General features: G+C 40.8%; 1 protein-coding gene across 7 annotated transcripts in view; it reads left to right on the forward strand.

Annotated features, from left to right (window-relative positions):
- SUPT3H (SPT3 homolog, SAGA and STAGA complex component) overlaps positions 1–20,564 on the forward strand; it is a 326,581-nt gene that overhangs the window by 202,794 nt on the left and 103,223 nt on the right. For all 7 annotated transcript variants that reach the window (XR_008329326.1, XM_053380349.1, XM_053380347.1 and 4 more), the window contains 4 exons: positions 276–388; positions 1,368–1,475; positions 2,054–2,239; positions 12,709–12,819. Coding sequence is in view for 6 of the 7 variants with exons in the window: in XM_053380349.1 (XP_053236324.1) it covers positions 276–388; positions 1,368–1,475; positions 2,054–2,239; positions 12,709–12,819 (518 nt within the window). In the remaining variant the exon portion in view is untranslated. The remainder of the gene's footprint in view (positions 1–275; positions 389–1,367; positions 1,476–2,053; positions 2,240–12,708; positions 12,820–20,564) is intronic.

Here is a 20,564-nt window from a genome sequence, read left to right on the forward strand (position 1 = left end):
CTACATCTGGATGTTCATGTGGCCTTAATATTAATGAGCTTCAGTCAGCATGCCAACTAGGAGCTTCCTGGAAGAAGCAGACATGTTCATTGGTAATTAATGCCTAATCACATTCTGGTTCTCCTAGATCACAGCCATTGTGTTCAGGATCCAGAATGGCAACTTCTGCTCTTTATGCCAAAGGGTTATCATCTCTTGCCGTTTATGAATAGTGAAATGTAGAAGAGGAGTCAACATTAACATTGCACGTTTTTTTGTGTGTTTTATCTGCCCAGCCAAGAAGGCTTCCAAGTTCCGGGACTGGCTGGACTGTAGCAGCATGGAAATAAAACCCAATGCTGTTGCCATGGAAATTTTGGCTTATTTAGCTTATGAGACTGTCGCACAGGTAAATGAGTGCACTGCATGGATGAGAGAATTTGTGGTGGGGAATGCCCTTCCCTTTTCATGTACACACACACACACACACACACAGTGGTACCTCGGGTTACAGATGCTTCAGATTACAGACTCCACTAACCCAGAAATAGTACCTTGTGTTAAGAACTTTGCTTCAAGATGAGAACAGAAATTGTGCTCCGGCGGCAGCAGGAGGCCCCATTAGCTAAAGTGGTACCTCAGGTTAAGAACAGTTTCAAGTTAAGAATGGACTTCCAGAACGAATTAAGTTCTTAACCCAAGGTACCAGTGTGTGTGTGTGTGTGTGTGTGTATGCATGCATGCTGTGGAGTGTAAAATGATGCTATAGACTAATGCAACACAATGTGCAAGATAGGTTGGAAAACTCTGCATGTATATCCAGTATATCTGAAGGAGCGTCTCCACCCCCATCGTTCTACCCGGACACTGAGGTCCAGCACCAAGGGCCTTCTGGCGGTTCCCTCACTGCTAGAAGCCAAGTTACAGGGAACCAGGCAGAGGGCCTTCTCGGTAGTGGTGCCCTCCCTGTGGAACGCCCTCCCACCAGATGTCAAAGAGAACAAGAACTACCAGACTTTTAGAAGACATCTGAAGGCAGCCCTGTTTAGGGAAGCTTTTAATGTTTGATGTATCACAGTATTTTAATATTTTTCTGGAAGCCGCCCAGAGTGGCTGGGGAAGCCCAGCCAGATGGGCGGAGTATAAATAATTAATAATAATAATAATAATAATTATTATTATTATTATTATTATTATTATTATTATTATTATCATTATCATTATCATTATCATTTGAAAGGCAAAGATCCAGACCTGTCCAAGCACATGCTACATAATGGCTGTGATATTTTTCAGAATGAAGTTGAAACCTAAACTTTACGGTGCATATCTTTGTTAATAAAGTAGCCAACAAGTAAATAAGACTGGCTCTTCCATTTTTTCCTCAGCTGGTGGACCTGGCCCTTCTTGTCAAGCAGGACATGACTCCCAAAGCCGGGGACCCTTTCAGCCATGCAATATCTGCTACTTTCATTCAGTATCATAGTTCTGCTGAGGTAAATATGAGACCAAAGATGAACTTGGCATATCAGCACAGGGCCATTCTTTCAGTGGTGCTTGTGGGTCTGTCTCGACCCAGTCCTCTCCCTTCTAGGAGAATGAGTACAATTTTGCTTGCATTTGCTCCTGTGTGTCCTAGTGGGTTATTGTGCTGCTTCTTGTATGTGTGATGCCCATAAAGAATCATGCTGGCATGCTTGCTCGTAAGAGGGTCCATGGAGAGAGATTGGCTCCAGCCCATCCTTCCTCCTTACAACAGATCAAGAGGAGGAATATATTACGTATATTTTTAATATTTTTATTATGTCTACTTGTTGATTTATCAGTACTTTTTTCATAAATAATCACACTATTTTATGCAAACAGTTTTGAGTTTTTTAATACTTGGTTAAGCCACCTAGAAATTTTGTTTAATTATACAAATAAATGTCATTCACTTACCTGGGGTGCCCCAGATTCTAAACTAGAGCTCTGGAAATGTTCTGGGTTTGTGCTTGCACTGCCTGGTGACTATATTCAGAGAACAATAGTAATAGCCAATTAACTCAGTTTTAACTGCTGTTGGTCTATTTAGATGCATGTTTTGGGGCAAGCAACAAGTCTGAAGACCAGTCCCGACTCTCCTGAAAGCACCCCCCCACCAACGCCCACCCCTCCAGCTGCAGGCCCACAGCACCTTGGGAAGGCTCCATCTGGCTCCATGGGCAATGGCAGCATTGGGCAAGACTCCTCAAAAGCCAAACAGCGGAAGAGGAAGAAAGTGGGTTTGCAAGGACAGGTGTTTTGTTACTGCTAACGGAGGAATGAATATTGCAATTATAAGTATAGCATACTGTATATTAGAGACATTTAGAAATGTTGCTGTTGTCTTTTAATGTAGACTTATAATGTTAATTATCTGTTCAAAATGGTATTCTCTAGGTTGGCCAAGGGAACAGGTCCGGGGTGGTGCAAAAATCATACCTCTGCTCACTTCTGGCAAGGGGGGGGGGCGGGACCGACACAGCTCCTTGCCAAGGGCACAAAGTACACCTCTAGGTATCCTGTACCTATAATCTGAAGTGTTACAGCCCGTTCTAATACCTCAGGATGCCACCATCTTTCTCTGCAGCATGTATGGATTGACCAGGCCTTTGAGTGGTTCCTGAAGGATTAGACACCAGGCGATGGTTTAGGAGCATAGAATCATAGAGTTATCTAGTCCAGTGCAGCAAATTCATGACCAGAGCATTCTCAACACATGTTCCACTTCATGCTCTCAAATGTGTGGTTTCAAATGACAATTCAGTATCCTTTGGAGAATACAATTAGAGATCTTGCACATTCCTATTTGAATTACTGCTATCTTTGAGGCTGCCTATGGGAAATGCTATGTAGATAGTTCAAAATACAGCAACTAGATTACTAACTGGAACTGAGTCACCTCCCATGACTTTTAAAACAGCTACCTAAAAGATCAGAGCCCTATGCAAAGTACCCAGGTCCCCAAAGGACTGCCTCCTCCCACTTGAACCTGCTCTGAGGATCCTCAGAAGCCTTTTTCCAGGTTCCATGCAATTTTTAAGAGAGGATATTCCCAAAGAGGTTCACCTGGCACTAGGTGTGGTTTTTTCCTTGGAGACAATTGAACTATATTTTAAATTAATTTTAATTAATTTTTCATTCATAACAATCCAATAGAGGCCACATTAATACAATGCCAAGCCATACCAAATCTCAATACAATCAAAAAAGCCAATTAAACAGTTCCAAATTAAACAAATTTGTCTGACTTCCTGTGTTCCGGCTATCGGGAGTTGATGTTATTTCTGTGATCCTGCACCAATTCTTTTAATTCGTCCAAGTTCCACCATTCCAATCTTAATCCTTTGTTCTGGCAGCCACTGATGTAATGAGTCTCATTCATATTTTTATAAATCCATATCCATTAATTTGCAGGGGGAGTTTTTGCCCTTTAGCTGTGTGGAATATTTATTTTCCTTCTTCTTTTCTTCATGTTGGACTCAGTCATTTTTCTTCACCCTTGCCAATTCTTTGAGAGGTGATTTGAAAGTACACCACAGCTCCTCCATCTTGCTTTGGAACCAAAAGCTATCCAGGGTCCGGCTTCTTTTATCTCCTTGCTTTTAACGAGCTGGCGTCTTATCAAAATCATAATACGGAGCAATGGATCCAAACTACAAGAAAGAAGATTCCACCTAAACATTAGGAAGAACTTCCTGACAGTAAGAGAGAGCTGTTCGACAGTGGAATTTGCTGCCAAGGAGTGTGGTGGAGTCTCCTTCTTTGGAGGTCTTTAAGCAGAGGCTTGACAACCATATGTCAGGAGTGCACTGATGGTGTTTCCTGCTTGGCAGGGGGTTGGACTCGATGGCCCTTGTGGTCTCTTCCAACTCTATGATTCTATGATTCTATGATTCTAATAGATCCAATTGCACTCTCTTTAATTGGCAATGTACAAATCATCACAAAATTCCACACAGTCTCTTATTTCCGGTATTCCATAGATAAAACCATGCGTTAAGTTCCCCTGCATTCCATACATAGCTGTAATCCATTAATAATCCCACTCCATTAATAATTGATTCTTTTTCGGTGAAGGTTTGCTGATATGTAACACAGCAGAAAATAATGTAATGAAAAAACAGGGCCTTCCTTCACTTTCATAGTACTCCAGTTGCAATGATGAGAGTCCTCTCCAGTTCAAAACCTTGGCACTCAGTGGCAGATTCCTTTCGCAGGTTATCCTTCTTCCTCTCCCGAAACATGTCTGCTTCTTACGTCCAAATTCAGATGCATCTTATAAGAAACAGAGATACCTTCGCTCATGGTGACCACCTTGGGGCGTTTCCAATAGGTGCAGTGCTATACCCTCAGCGTCCCTGCCCCCGCGTTCCATCAGAGCCAGAGAAAGTTATGGGATGAATCACAAGGGAAAGCTCTCCTCCCCTGGCCGGGGGAGAGGGGGCTTGCAAGGACAATCACTCCCAGATTATCTTTAATTACTGCACAGCTGGCATCCGCTACCACGGACACAGCTGTTTGCCAGGGCGTCTGCGCCGGAACCTATTTTTTAAATATTAAGCCCATTCTAGTTTGGTTTTGTCCTATATTTATCACTAAGATTTTTATCTGTTTTGTTCATAATAGGCCCCCCCCCCAAAAAAATTTGTCATTGTTTTGATTTTATGGAAGCTGGCGGTAGGAGCCCTTTTCCCTTGAAGAGAGGTAAAAATGTCTCGGGGCCCAGTCAGTGGAGCATGAGCCTCTTAATTTCAGGGTCACGGGTTTAAGCCCCAGCTTGGGCAAAAAGATTCCTGCATTGCAGGGGGTTGGACTAGATCATGGCCCCCTCCAGTTCTACACTTATTTCATAAAGCTACCTTTCTTATCATTAACCACTCCTCCAAATGTTATTTATCATTTGTGATAACAGTGTCGGGGATCTTAATAATCATGAATTGTTAAAAAAGATTTGTTAGACTTTCAAATCTGGTGAGAAATGCTGCTTTAAAATGAAACGGTTGTTACGAAAAAGGAGCAATGCAGAAGCAAGCACCAGGTGGCTGGAATGGTAAACAGGATGAGGATGTTATTGGATTGTACCGTGGGAACCAGGAACAGTCTATTCACTGCTCTGAGAGCCGGATGTTACCTCAGAGCAGCACATGACCCTGTACTGGAAGTACATGGGTGGAGTTTACTCTCTCTCTGCAGTTGGGGAAGCAGAGTGTGCAGACATGTTTTCTCTGTACTGCTGAAAGACAGAAATAAAGACATGTAGATACATTTCTGTCTGTCTCTTTCCCCCTCCCTGGGGGAGGAGTGGTGTGTTCTCCTTCACGCTGAGGAGAATCGCCGAAGAGACCTCCCTTGATCTTGCCGGCAGACACTGGCAGGGGAGGTCACAAGGATTCAAGCCGGGCACCTGGAGGGTGGCCAAATTCCTAAGAGCTGGAGGCTCTGCTCGCTTGAAATTCCGACAACGGTATATAAGTTACAGAATTAAAGATAAGTGACGTGTCAAAGTGCAAACATTGCTGAACAAACATTAGGAATCTCCTGGTGGAATTTTACCAGCCTCTGAGCAGGAGATACACACACACACACACACACACACACACACAACCTTGGCACAACAGGTACATAATACAAGCTATTGCTTTCTTTGGCAGTGTGCACATTTGTGAGCAAACATACCTGACCACAGAGAGTGCAAATTAGATCTCAATTAGTCATTGACCACTGCCAGAACATTAGGAGAATTCAATTTTTTAAGTTTTGCAATGGAAAGTGGTTATCACAAAACATGTGAACCATCAACTGGCAGGACCCAGGATCTGTCATAGGTCAAGATATGTGACTAACGTGGAAATTGGAGCTGGCCATTTTTAGTTTGGCAAATATAGTTTTAAACACTCAGGCGAAACTACACTTCCTGATTATTTTGAGAAGCTAACTAATACTGCAGTTAAAATCCCCAGAGTTTCCACAGAATTTCATTTGGGGGAGAGGGGAATTAGGCAGATGGGGGGGAGGTCTTACTAAGGCCAAAAAAGATCTCAAGGAAAGTTAAAATAATTTAGCTAGGACTGGTGATGGTACATAAGGAATCCATTTCTGATTTCCTGTCATAAAGAATTCTGATCTTAGTTATCACAGGAGGCAGCAGAGCTCATATGCTGGGACTAAACCTACTGGAATAAGGATCCACTTCCGGAGGCGGTGCCAACGGCAATGGCGGTCTCCTTCTAACTACGAGGGAGAAGCTACGCAGAAATCGGGTCTATCCGCTACGGCGCAGCGGAGACCCTTGGAAAAACCGCAGGCGGGGGAAGCCTGCGGCCGTGGGACTCGGCGGGTGCCAAAAGCGCCCCCCCAATTGGCAAAGGGACCCCGTGAGGGGTTCCGGAGCGGAACGGGGGTGGTGCGGCACTGAGAGTCGATCGCTACTTCTGTGGAGTGAAGCCGCTGCAGCTGTTGCCGGAGAGCGCTGTCCTTTCTTCTTTGAAATTCGGCTTTTAAACTACAACCCGTGAGTAAGATCTTCTAAAGTTAGAAAGATCAAAGGATCCGTTCCTTTGATCGGAATAAAAGAACTTGAATTTGGCTCTGAAGCGGGGAAGACGTAAAAAGGGAGTCCGTCTTCCGACTTTATAGACAGTATTAAAGCAAAGACTATTGGAACTAAGAACTGTGAAAGTTGAATTAAGAAGATTAAATTTTAATGTCAGATCTAAGAACCCCCTTCAGAGTGGGGGGGGGGAGAAGAATGTACTTTTGAAGGGAAAAGTGGAAGGAAAGAAGAGACCACCAATTAATCCCTGATTTTGGTCTGCCAGGAAAGTGGAAAGTATTGCACCGTTTAGTGACATTGTAACTTTATGTGTTTAACCTGCATTTGAACTGAATTTAAAGGACTCTCTTTGTAACTGTTGCCATTCTATGGGAGAATTGGAAAGTAAGAGATACTGCTGCCTTTAGACAAAAGTTGCTTTGAAAAGAACATTGTTGCTATTGTGCTCCCCTAGAGGAGGACTGGGATACAACTGGGGAATTTCCATTGCAGCTGGCTTGGAGACTTTCTCATAACAAAACAAGCCAGGTGGTGAGAACGACCTTGGGACTTTAAGATAGAGCTATGGATCAAGATAAACCCCAGGAAAAATCTACAAGGATAAAAACTAGGCAGCAGCAACGAAGACAGTCGATACCAGCTCCATCTCTCCCAGAAAAAGAGGACACTGGGCAGACAGGAATAAAGGGAGTAGGCCCTGATGAGACACTAAATGCATCACTTGACAAAATATTTGGAGCCTTGGAAAAGTTGTCAGCTAAAATTGATTTAAACACTACAACCATCAGCTCCAATACGCAGGCTATTGACCGGCTGCTCCAGGAATCTAAAGAGACAAGGAAAATTGCTGAAGAAGAGAAGGTGACGGAGATAGAGGGAAAGATACCTCCAATTAATAAGCAACTGGAAGACCACAAGGCCCAACTATCTCTAATTGAACTTAGAGACAAACAGAACAATTTAAGAATCAGGGCAGTACCGGACGTGGAAGGTGGCAACTTGTGTGACTTTCTTACACAGGAGTTTGAGGAATTTTGGGAACTTGAGCCAGATAAAGATTTCAAGATAGTGAGTGCCTTCAGAATTGGCAAAGGGGGAAGAAAGAATAAAGTGAGAGATTGTCTGATCTCACTTAGATCCAAGGAAGAGAGAGACAAACTATTGAGCCTTCATTATAAGAATCCATTGGAGATACAAGATTTGAGAATTGAAATCTTCAAAGACATTCCAAAGTATTTACTGGATTTGAGAGCTAACTACGGTGACTTAGTCCAATTGTTAAGAAGAAACAGTATCATTTTCAGGTGGGAGTTCCCTCAGGGTCTGACCTTCAACTATAAAGGGAAAAAAGTGAAGATAAGATCAGAGGAGGACAAAGTGAGATTTTTGAACCATCACGAGGAAGACCTACAGAAAGAGACGGAAAAAGAGCTGAAGATATCAAGACCAGGAGACCTGGACATAGGGAACCTAACATCAGGCGTGGAAAAAACAGAGAAAGCATTACCACCCACTGATCAAGAACAACTGACGGGAGCAGTTGGAGGGTCTACAGAATAGTAACACAATGTCTCTGCAAGCACTAAGTTGGAACATCCGGGGCCTGAATTCCCCTGACAAGAGGAAAACAATCTTTCATTTGTTGAAAAAAGAAAATTTGGACTTGATTTGTTTGCAAGAAACCCACGTGATTAGAACACATAGGAAAGTATTGATCAACAAAAGATTGGGCCAAGAATTTATTTCATCAGACAAGGTTAAGAAGAGAGGAGTGGTGATCTATGCGAAAGAAAGTTTATCCCCAAAATTTGTCCTTAAAGATGAACAAGGAAGATTTGTGGTAATTGAAATACAGGCCCAAGGAGAGAAATTTTTGATAGTAGGTGTCTATGCACCGAATGAGGGGAAATCAGAATTCTTTAAGAAATTGCATGAGACGTTGTTGGACTTTATGGATTATAACATTATCATGCTTGGAGACATGAATGGAGTGGTATCGACAAATATGGACAAGTCAGACAGACAAATAATAACAAAAGATGGAAGACTACCGAAATCTTTTTTTGAAATGACAGACAATATGGATCTAATTGATACTTGGAGAACTAAGAACCCCCTAAGTAAAGAAGGGACTTTCTTTTCTGAAGCCAAAAAGACCTGGACAAGAATTGACCAAATCTGGATAACCAGAGGAATGGCTCCAAAGATTTGAAAGGTGGAAATCTGCCCCAAAACTTGCTCTGACCACAACCCTGTGAAACTGGAAATGAAACTAATAACGACTGGCTCCTTTAGATGGAGGATGAATGACACCTTGTTTAGAGATCCAGAAATTACTAGGAAGGCCCAAAAAATGGTGAAAGACTATTTTGAGATAAATCTGAAGACATCAGTGGAAAAAAGGGTAATCTGGGACGCAAGCAAAGCCGTTATGAGAGGATTTTTGATTCAGCAGAATGCAATAAAAAAGAGATCTCAAGAAGAGAAAAAGGGAAAGATCTTGGAAAAAATAAAAGAAGGAGAGAAGAAGCTTAGAGTTAAACCAAAGTTGCAGGAAATCTTGAGAGAGATCAAATTTTACCAAGCACAATATATGAAAATGACAAATCAGGAGATAGAATGGAAAATTAAACAGATGAGACAGAAGACTTTTGAATCTGCTAACAAATGTGGGAAATTGCTAGCATGGCAATTGAAGAAAAGACATAAGTTAAATACTGTGACTAATCTTGAAGTGAATGGAAAGAACATACAAAACCCACAGGAGATCAGAAACTGCTTCCAGAGATATTTCAAACAACTTTACACACAAGGGCCACAGACAGAGTCTAAAATTGATCAATTTCTGAAAACCAATGGATTACAAAAAATTTCTCAAGAAAATAAATTATTATTGAATTCTAAAATATCAGAACAAGAGGTTGAAGGTGCCATACAGACTATGCAATTGGGAAAATCTCCAGGGCCCGATGGACTAACCTCCAAATATTATAGAACTTTGAAGGACTATTTGATTCAACCACTAAAGGAGGTTTGCAGTGAAATCATGGAGGGGAAAAAGGCGCCGGAGTCGTGGAAAGAAGCCTTCATCACACTTATACCTAAAACTGAGTCTGAGAAGACACAACTTAAGAACTATCGCCCCATATCCCTGCTCAATGTGGATTACAAAATTTTTGCAGATATTTTGGCCAAAAGATTGAAAAAAGTATTAGCAGAGATGATACATAAAGACCAGGCTGGCTTTCTCCCTGGTAGACATTTGTCAGATAATATGAGAAATGTAATTAACATTTTGGAAAAGTTACAAGTGAATATTAATACAAAAGCGGTCTTGATATTCGTAGATGCGGAGAAAGCCTTTGACAATATTTCTTGGGTTTTCATGAAGAGAAACCTGCAGGGGATGGGGGTTGGACAAAATTTTGAAAATGATATAGGTGCGATTTACTCTGAAGAAAAGGCTAAACTTATAGTTAATAACATAGTGACAGAAGAATTTAAAATTGAGAAAGGGACACGACAAGGCTGCCCAATTTCCCCACTGCTATTTATTTCGGTCCTGGAGGTCTTGCTAAATATGATAAGAAGGGACCAGCTCATTCATGGTGTTCAGGTCGGAGCAAAACAATATAAACTTAAAGCCTTTGCAGATGATCTTGTATTGACATTACAAGAGCCTGTACCTAGTACCAAAAGGGCTTTAGAATTAATCCAGGAGTTTGATCATGTAGCAGGTTTTAAGTTAAACAAGTTAAAAACTAAGGTTTTGGAGAAAAACTTGACACCAATGGAGAGAGAGAGGTTTCAGAAAGAGACAGATTTGACATTAGTAAAGAAGGTAAAATACTTGGGGGTGAATATGACTGCCAAGAATGCAAATTTATTTAAAGATAATTATGAGAAATGCTGGTCAGAAGTGAAGAAGGATTTAGAGATTTGGTCGAATTTGAAGCTTTCCTTGCTGGGTCGGATTGCTGTCATTAAGATGAATGTATTGCCGAGAATGTTGTTTTTGTTTCAATCACTACAAATCATTGACAAGATGGACTGTTTCAAGAGGTGACAAAGAGATATCTCTAGATTTGTCTGGCAGGGCAAAAAGCCCAGAATAAAATTTAAGATACTTACTGATGCTAAAGACAGAGGGGGGTTTGCCCTGCCGGACTTTAAACTTTATTATGAATCAGCAGCTTTTTGCTGGTTGAAAGAATGGCTACTTCTTGAGAACACTGACATTCTAGATCTTGAAGGTTATGATAATGTATTCGGGTGGCATGCATATTTGTGGTATGGCAAGGTTAAAGCGCATAAAGCATTCAAAAACCATATTGTCAGGAAAGCACTATTTAATGTTTGGACAAGATATAAAGATTTTTTGGAGAACAAAACCCCAAGGTGGTTATCACCTATGGAAGCGAAAGCTATGAAAAAACTTAATATGGAGGCAAAATGGCCAAAGTACAGTGAAATTTTGGAACAGGAAGGTGACAAGCTGAAATTGCAGAGTTATGAGAAACTTAAAGGGAAGGTGCGAGACTGGTTACATTATTTTCAAATAAGAGAGGTTTACAATCAAGATAAAAAAATTGATTTTCAGGTGGAAAAATCAAAGTTGGAAACAGAATTGTTAGAACCCAATGCTAAGGTATTATCAAGAATGTATAATTTGCTGTTGAAATGGAGTACTGAGGAAGAAATGGTAAAATCTGCTATGATTAAATGGGCACAAGATATTGGTCATAATATTTTGTTTGCCGACTGGGAGCAGTTGTGGACCACTGGGATTAAATTTACGGCATGTAATGCCCTAAGAGAGAATATTATGAAAATGATGTATAGGTGGTACATGACCCCAGTCAAGCTTGCAAAAATATACCATTTGCCCGATAATAAATGTTGGAAATGTAAAGAAATTGAAGGTACATTCTTTCACCTTTGGTGGACGTGCCCGAGGATTAAGGCTTTCTGGGAGATGATTTATAATGAAATGAAAAAGGTATTTAAGTATACTTTCGTGAAGAAACCAGAGGCCTTTCTCCTGGGCATAGTCGGCCAATTGGTGCCAAAGAAGGACAGAACTTTTTTTATGTACGCTACAGCAGCAGCAAGAATACTCATTGCAAAGTATTGGAAGACACAAGAATTACCCACTTTGGAAGAATGGCAGATGCAAGTAATCGACTATATGGAAATGGCTGAGATGACTGGCAGAATCCGAGACCAGGGAGAAGAGTTGGTGGAAGAAGATTGGAGGAAATTTAAAATTTATTTACAGAAGTATTGTAAAATGTATGAATGCTGATGACATTGAAATAAAATGAAGGGGTTCTAGTAATAAGAGATAAAAATTTGAAATTTGGGAGGTAAAATATATAAGGATAAAGTAGTAGGATACGAATTTGCTGAACTAATTGTTAAAAAGGGATATAAAAAAGGGAGGCGTGAGGAAGTCAGGAAAATAAGTTAATTGAAGATGAATAATTAGAAAAGAGTGATTTGTGTTTTTCTTATTTTATTGTTTGTGTGTGGGTTGTTCTTTTTTCCCCCTCTTGTTAAATGTTTGTATTTTATGTATTGTGAAAGTTTGTATTGTTGTGTTTTATATTTTTTGTGATCTTATTGTCCTATTTTTCTATTGTTAAACTGAATAAAATATTATTTTAAAAAAAATAAACCTACTGGAATAAGGACTCCTACATCTTTCTTCTCTGGCATGGAAAATTGAATCAGCTGATTCTGTTGACAATGGAGTAAAGAAGGAAGACGGGGTTGGAGGTTGCTGTTTGGCCCCTAGTAGCTCTTCTAAGCATTTTTGCAGTGACTTGCACCAGCTGAGACAACCTGCTGGAAGGTTGCAGCAAGCTGTCCTTCCCTGATGCTCTTAGGCACTAAAGCACTTGGTAGAAGAACTCCTACAGTTTTTCCTTTATCTTATAGGAAACAATAATTTAAAAGTCCCCTTTGATTTGCGAATAGGTTGTATTTTCATACAACGTATGTGGCAACCATACTCAAAAAGTGGGGTGGGGGGACAGAAAGGAAAGGGAGAGCAGCCCCTTTTGTAAAGGTTTATTATCTTAATTAATAGGCTGTGTGTGCTTGTTATATGTTTTTGATTTAGCCTCGCTGAATGTGTTTTTCTCTTACAGAGTTCTGCCGCTTGTGGTGCAGAGGCTCAGAGTGATGCCATCCAGCCTTCCCACATCAGAGAGGCCATTCGGCGCTATGGCCACAAGATTGGACCCCTTTCCCCATACACAGTATGTAATAACTGAGTCATAAGAAGCTATATTTATAATGTTAAAGCACTTTGATTTTCAAGTGGTCAGCTGAAGAAGCTTTGGAATTGTTGAGAGCAATTTGTGGCAACCATAATTTTTCTTTATAAAATGGCATAATTCTTTGGGGAAATAAAACAGCATTTTCTGTCTGTTTTTGGAAAGACAACAAAGTTTTCCCCCTTTTAAATATTATTCCCTTTTAATTATAAATTATTCTTTTTGTTTGTTTGAATGTTCAGAGTTGCTACAAAGTTTGAGTGTATAGTTATTTTAAATTATAGGTAGTGCAGTATTGTGAAGACTGAATACTCCGAAGAAAGTTGTGTGCCAGATTTTGTCTCTAACAGAGAATTCATTTCTGATGTGACATATTCAGAGAGACTGGCTTTTATGGAGCCTTCACCTTCTGGTTAAGTTCTAACCTAAGGAAAACCCACAGTGGGCTGTGGGGCCATGTGCTCGATCCCCCAAGCTACTCACCATTGATAGATGATTGTGGCTGCCCAAGCAGATCCCATTGGGAGGGTGTATGTGAAGCTGGGCCTGAGACCTGAAATCTCATTGTACTGAAATCTCAAGTTTGGTGTGGGATGTGAACTGATCAGGATATTCTAAGCATAAATGAAGTTCACCAAAACAATGGTACTGTCATTGTACTGCTCTAGATGCACACTTGGGGCTCTTGTACCTGTGGACGTCTGCATTCATTTCAGTAGAGGGTACAGCACTGACCTTTGGCCAGAAGGGATTGCAAGGTTGTGGCAAAAAGGGAGCTTATTGTGAGAGGAGTGAAAAAGGCCCCGATAGGCATTTTACTTCAAATTGCTTGTTAGCCAGGTTGGTCATTAGCCAAGGTACTTTAAGGTCTTCCCAGTTGCTGGTTAGCCCTGGACATTGATGCCCAGTTTCTGGTGGCCAGGAGTGCATTTGCAGAGTTAAAGCGAGTGTACGAGCTGCTCCCGTTCCTTGAGATGCCTGATTTGGGCATAGGGACACACACCTTATTTACATCCCGTTTGGATTACTGTAACACTCTACGTGGGGCTGCCTTGGGAAAGTGCTCAGAAACTTCAGCTGGCTCAAAGAGCTGCAGCCAGATTGTTGCCTGGAGCTGGCTATCGGGAGCAGACGACTCCCTTGCCAGAGCAGCTCCACTGGCTACCAGTCTGTTCCTGGGCACAGGTCAAAGTGCTGCTTATTACTTATAAAGCTCTATATGCTTAGATCTTAGCTGTTGGAAAGACCATACAGTGGTACCTTGGGCTACAGATGCTTCAGGTTACACACGCTTCAGGTTACAGACTCCGCTAACTCAGAATTAGTACCTTGGGTTAAGAACTTTGCTTCAGGATGAGAACAGAAATTGTGCAGCGGCGGCGCAGCTGCAGCAGGAGGCCCCATTAGCTAAAGTGGTGCTTCAGGTTAAGAACAGTTTCAGGTTAAGAACGGACCTCCGGAACACATTAAGTACTTAACCTGAGGTACCACTGAGATCTTTGGGGGAGGCCATTCTCTCAGTCCCACCTCCCTCACAGGCACACTTGGTGGAAAGGTGAGACAGGGTCTTCTTGGTGGTAGCGGCTCTTATTTTTATCTGTAAGCCACCTTGAGTCTGCCAGGGAAAGAGGTGGGGGATAAAGAAATATATAATGATAAGATACTAAGACGTGGCTTCAGCAGTAGGTACTCCTAGACTGAGCCTTGTATAGGAGCGGCAGCTTTGTATTAACTGCTAGTCCACCTTCACCAAAAGCTTCACGGAGGCCAGGCTGGCTTTGGAAGATGGAGTCCCCTGGGGCTGCGGAGGGCAAGACGGCATCCTTGGCTCCACAGGCTCTTCTTGGGGAAGTACTTCCCTTGCGTTTGGGGTTTCTGGATCTGGCCCTGAGAGAAGCCCCCCCCCCCCCGCCACACACTGAATCACCAGCCGCACCCTCTGAAAAAAGTAATGGGGTCGCCTAAGTTAGCTAATGCTTAAAATAAGTTATCCCCATTCCTGAGGATTTTGGGGGGAAAGGCATTTTCATTGATGTTTTGGACTATAGATATTTATTTCAAAAGATAAAAAGATGTTCTGTAAACAATTCATTGATTAATTTGCGTTCCTGATTCTGAATTACTATTTCAACCTATCTCTTTAAAGGGGTTTATGACTGCAAAGTTTGCAGTTCGGGGGGGGGGGTTTGTCCCATTTCCCCTCATGTACAGGATGTTGCTGATTTAAAATTAATCTGCTTGTGTTGACAATACGGTCATTCCAAAGACGGTGTTGTTTTATGCTGAAGCATTAAAATATGGCAAGCTGTGAGTTTCTGAGAGATTACCGAGCACCTCAGCTGAAGTTGCCATGGCAGCATGCCAAAAAGTGTCCCTAACTACATGAAAAATAAGCTTCTAAATGAAAAATAAGTTGGCATTCTCTACTGGGGATAACTTGATGCTATGGGATGGAAACTCTTTTAAAAGAAATATGTAGTCTTACGCAGTTGTAACTATTTTCTTCATTGGCTATTTGCCCAAGTTAAAATTTCCTATCACTTTAATGTGGATGTAACACAGAATAGGAAAGCAAAGGGACATTGCACCCTGTATGACCACCACTTGGCATTTAGCAGAGCTTAACCTTAAGGGCATTAAGCGGAGCTGCTCATGAGCATTGCCTATCCACGTCAGGTTATTTTCTCCACGGACATCAAAATAAAGGAGGTACAAGTGCTTACAAATGTCATGTGGAAAGCAGTTTAAAGCAGCCTTCACTTGGCCATAATCGTGTTCAGGTAACTTTATATAAAGTTCAGCATAGATTTCTTTATTTGTGGCAAATCTAGGCTCATGGGGTAAGTTCCCAACTATCTTGAGAGTTAGCAAAAACCAAAACAAAAATTGTGTGTTAAATATTCTACCATCACTATGTATTCGGTTCCATTTCTGTTTGAAACAAATGTCCAATATAGCAATTTAGCAAGGTAAATTGCTCAGATGCCAGCAAATGTGCATTGCAGAGTTTAGAAAGTTTTAAATAGCAGCTCGATAGCTTTGGTGAGTAGCTGCAGCTATAACAAGCTGTGAAATTTAAAAAGTAGTTGGTGGTTCGCTGCATTTCTTGGCTGCAGTTGGGGAGGAATATAGTGTGTGTGCATCAATGGCATTCATATACAGTGGCACCTTGGGTTACATACGCTTCAGGTTACAGACTCCGCTAACCCAGAAATATTACCTCGGGTTAAGAACTTTACCTCAGGATGAGAACAGAAATTGCGCAGCCCACCCCCCACCCCAAAAGCAAAAGGACATGAAAACTAATTTAAATAGAGGCTGGGACTTAATCATACTTAGTGTTATTTGTTTTGCTGAAGGCCATTGTGTGAATTTCTCCACTGCGGCAGCATTAGCAACAACAGCAACACAATGCATATACTGCCCTTCATTTCAAGAAGAAACATCAAGGCTGTCCACAAACAAATAAAACAACACAATAACAAGAATAAACCCATGTATAAAAATACAGTTACCCATAATTAAAATACATAACAACTGCATTAAAAACATTGCAAATTAAAAAAAAAAAAGAACAAGCCCGTTATAACATCATGATAGCTGAAAACAGTTGAAACTGTTAACGCAACAATATAAGCAGGTGATTCAAGTCTGGAGATCCGGGCAATGCTTGTCTAACCAGGTGTCTTCAAGAGTTAGCAGAATTCCAATATTGATTGGATCTCCCATAATTCAGCAGGGAGCCCACCTTTGTGTTCCCACAAACCAATAATAATCAGATAGACAAATGCCACTTCACCCATTTCAAAACATTAGAAATAGTCAAAGCCCCTCCACTGTTAATATTTTGTAATTAAATCACGTTGAAACTTTTTCTGCATTGATTTAATCACTGAAAAATCATTGCCTACCCTCTGCTGCTTAATTTTGCTAACAGTAACTGTTATTGTGAATAAGACGTTGCCATAGTATTAGTTTTATGAAGGACTTTCGTTCTTGGAAGATGGTGACTATGGTTTTATCATTTATAGACCCTGGCATATAAATAAGAACATAAATATTTCTTATTACATTTAAGTATTTAAAACCATAAATATTGTAAACCAGAAGTTCCCTAGTACATTTTTTTGATACTTCAAAGTTTTTTCATTTAAATGTAGAGTGCAAATTGCTATGGTAAGACACTAATATAATTTGACATGGCCATTATTTTATCCCAAACACTGATTTAAATGTTTCCAGTAGAACCATGAAAACATAAGTTCTATTTCCCTAATGGATGTTAAGGAACATACTAAGATTTTTCTCCTTTTTCTTTCCCCTGCCCACCTTTACTCCACTTGCGGTGAATAACCCAGTGCTCCACATATTGTTAAGCCGCTGGGGATGTAGCTGTCCACTTACTCTACCTGTGGCCAATTTTTAGCCCTTGTTTCTTGAACACTTCCTTACCCAGAAGTTGCAGTCTCGGCTTGCTGCTAGCTAAGGTTGGATTTCCTTCTGGCTGGGTGCCACTTCCTTCTTTTATTTCTTCTCTCTTTCATAAGTTCTTGGCAGCCATATCAATATGCTTATATAATCCATATAAGGGAATTGGAAAAGCTCAAGTACCCTTTGCTTCCCACTGCTCTCTCTTAGGCCGCCAGATGAGGCATTCTGCTTACGTGGAACACTCCCTTGGAGGCTGGAGCAATGATTCATTTTTAGGTCATGTCTCCTTTATCAATGGCCAATATTGCAACACTGAACTTGGTAGGCAGTGACAGGTGCAATATTAATATGCTTACCATAGTTGCAAAGACTTGGTTCAGCACTGAAATGATACTGTACACTCTATAAGCAGCCAAAACCAAACAAACCCAAGAGAGTGTTCAGATCCTTCCCTTGCAATCCAAAAATGGCTCAATGTTTTCTGTTAAGGTGTGCTGTATTTCCATGTCTTGAACTGTGCATGTTGGTTTTCTGTGCATGTCTAGCTCTCTGTGCATGTCTAGTTGAACTAGACTATTGCAAGGGAGAGGTAGAATCCAGCTGGATTCTGGTCTGGACGTTGGAAGCTACTTCAGGCAGGAGGGAGCTGAGGAGACAGGCGCTGGATAATGGAGCACCACCACTTGTTGCATCTGAGTTCTGTGAACTGTTGCATTTCACAGTTGGATGATTTCTTTGAGAAAGAAGAGCATTCCCAACAAAGCAAATGAATCAATTCCTAAAGAACATTGTTGAGTATGAATAAAATAATATTAACTCATTGTTTCTGATTAAATATTATCAAGCATATTAAAGTGTGTAAGGCTCACTTTACACAGACATATGATAAGCCTAACACAAATTTGGATGCTTTGTATTTGTTAAAACTGGGTCAAACAAAGCAATGTAACACAGTCTGTCTTAACAGTCTATGCTGTTCAATATTTTTGGTTTGAATGCTGGAAATGAATTAATATGTAATTTACATAATTTATAGATGGAGAAAAGTCTTCAGGAAATTCTGTTTTCTTTAAATACAAAAGTCCTGCCATGGAGAACATTAGCAAGAGCTGGGCTTCAAGTCAGTGAGACCACATCAGTTTTAAGTACTTTATAAAATACTCCAAGGTACTCTTTTTTGATACCAAAACATTGACATAGTTAATGCTGTGTTTCAGGATATTGTTTTCTTGTATGTTACATTTTGTATTGGAAAAAATGAACAGTTCCGCAAAAGCAGTAGGAAGTCAGGTCACAGTATGGAGCCCTTGTTTTCCTCTCTGCTTTACCCAAGGTTCCTCCCTTCAAATTTATGAAAGAAAACATTTCTTTCTGTGAAAGGTTTTTGTACACCAGCATCTGGAAGTGTTTATTTCAGTGGCGTGTAATCTATCTGTGGATTTAGTTAGCACCAGACCCCCTTTTGTGTATTCCTGACTTACATTTTTTATAAATGATCTTGTTGAATTTGTGCCAGTGCGCACATGGCTTGGCTGATTGCTGAATATATCCTTTACCTGCCAGTCACCTTTGATTTATATTCCTTCCCCTCTGCTTTTGCGTTCCAAAACTGGTGCCATTGAACTGTCCCCTAAATCATCTTATTGGATAAATTACTCCAAGATGGAGATGGTCCTTTTTTGGCTGCCTGTGGATAAAGATACATTCCTACTGTTGGTCCTCACCAGCGCAGTGCTGAACCACTTAGGAAGCTGTGAATGAAAAGAATCAAGATATTTGCTGCTTTATTTCAAACACAATACTGAATCCAAGAAGAAAAATATGCAGAAATGGATGTTGAGAAATGGCTTTAAGATACTAGTTTGGAATTTATAGGCGTTTTAGTTTTTCTTCAGTAGTAGAGTATTCATTTTTTAAAGGGGCTCATTACTTTTAAAAGATGTTGCTACAGAATTATATGCTGAAAAGCAGTGCAAGTGAATTAAGACTGATGTGAAGAACTAATTTAAAAGCAGATTTACAGCACCATTATATAGATGCCTACTCAGAAGTAAGCCCTATTGAAGCATGGCCTATGGTCAAAGATGGTGGAAGCTGTTGTTCAACGACATCCGGGGGGCTGGAGGTTACTCTCTCATGTGTTAAAATGAATGTCCTGATTCAAAGAGCTGACTAAACAATATTTGGAGTTTGACTCCCGAGGGTCTGGGTTCATATCTGCCTTCACTTCATAATCTTTTTCTTACCATCAGTTTGAGTGGTTGTAATTCCACAAGGGCACTCTGCATATTCTCAAAAATGCAGATTCTGGAATTGAAAACTGGCTCTTGATTTCTTCCTGCCACAAAGGAAGCCCTGGTTTTATTAAATAGCCTTCATTTCAATATTTAATATACTGCTTAATTACAGTTGTTTCCAAGCAGTAGTATAAGTCAATACAATGGAAATAAAGCTGAGTTAAAACTATAAAATCAGAATTCATTTAAGATGCCTGTAGGAACAGGCGGATGATAACAAGTGGTATGTTACAATGGCTGTGAAGGCGGATGAAGGCTGCGGAGGATAAGAATCTACTGGTCATTGTGATACTCATGCCATCGGAATAGAGTCTTCCTTCAAAGACTGTGCGTTGGTTAGCGTGCACTGATCTACACACATAAAACAAATTCATGCACAGGCGTCTTCCATATTGGAGGCACCCTTGGTCAAACCACTGGCACCTCTTAGACTATGTAATTGTCTGAGCTGAAGATTGCTGTGATGTGCTCCTTACCACAGCTATGATGACTGCCGACGACTGCTGTGATTAATACGCTCCACGATGGCTATCAGGATTATACATCAATGCAGGGTTTAAGGAAGGAAACCAAGGCGCAAAACGAACATTCAAGCCCTTCAAGATCCTATTAAGCGGGACTGCTTCCCAATGACTCTTAAGGACCATTTGCTTTTGGAATTCCCTGATAGCATCAAGGGACACTGGACCAAGCTAAAAACATCCATTATTGCAGCCTGTGAACAAACTATTGGATACCAAACCAAGAAACCCCAGGACTGGTTTGATGCGAATGACTGTGAGATTGAACACATTATTGACAATAAAAGGCAAAGAGATAGAAACTGTGCCACTAAGAATAAAACCTATGCCAACGCTAAAGCTGAGGTTCAAAGAAGAACCAGAGAATTAAAGAACCTCTGGTGGATACACACACTCTCCACACGGCTCTTTAAAGGGAGCCCTGAGAAGAGCCTTCCGCCTGCATTCGCTCCATAAGATGCACACACATTTCCCCTTA

Source organism: Podarcis raffonei, chromosome 3 (assembly GCF_027172205.1).
Source record: "Podarcis raffonei isolate rPodRaf1 chromosome 3, rPodRaf1.pri, whole genome shotgun sequence".
Classification (NCBI taxonomy): Eukaryota; Metazoa; Chordata; class Lepidosauria; order Squamata; family Lacertidae; genus Podarcis; species Podarcis raffonei.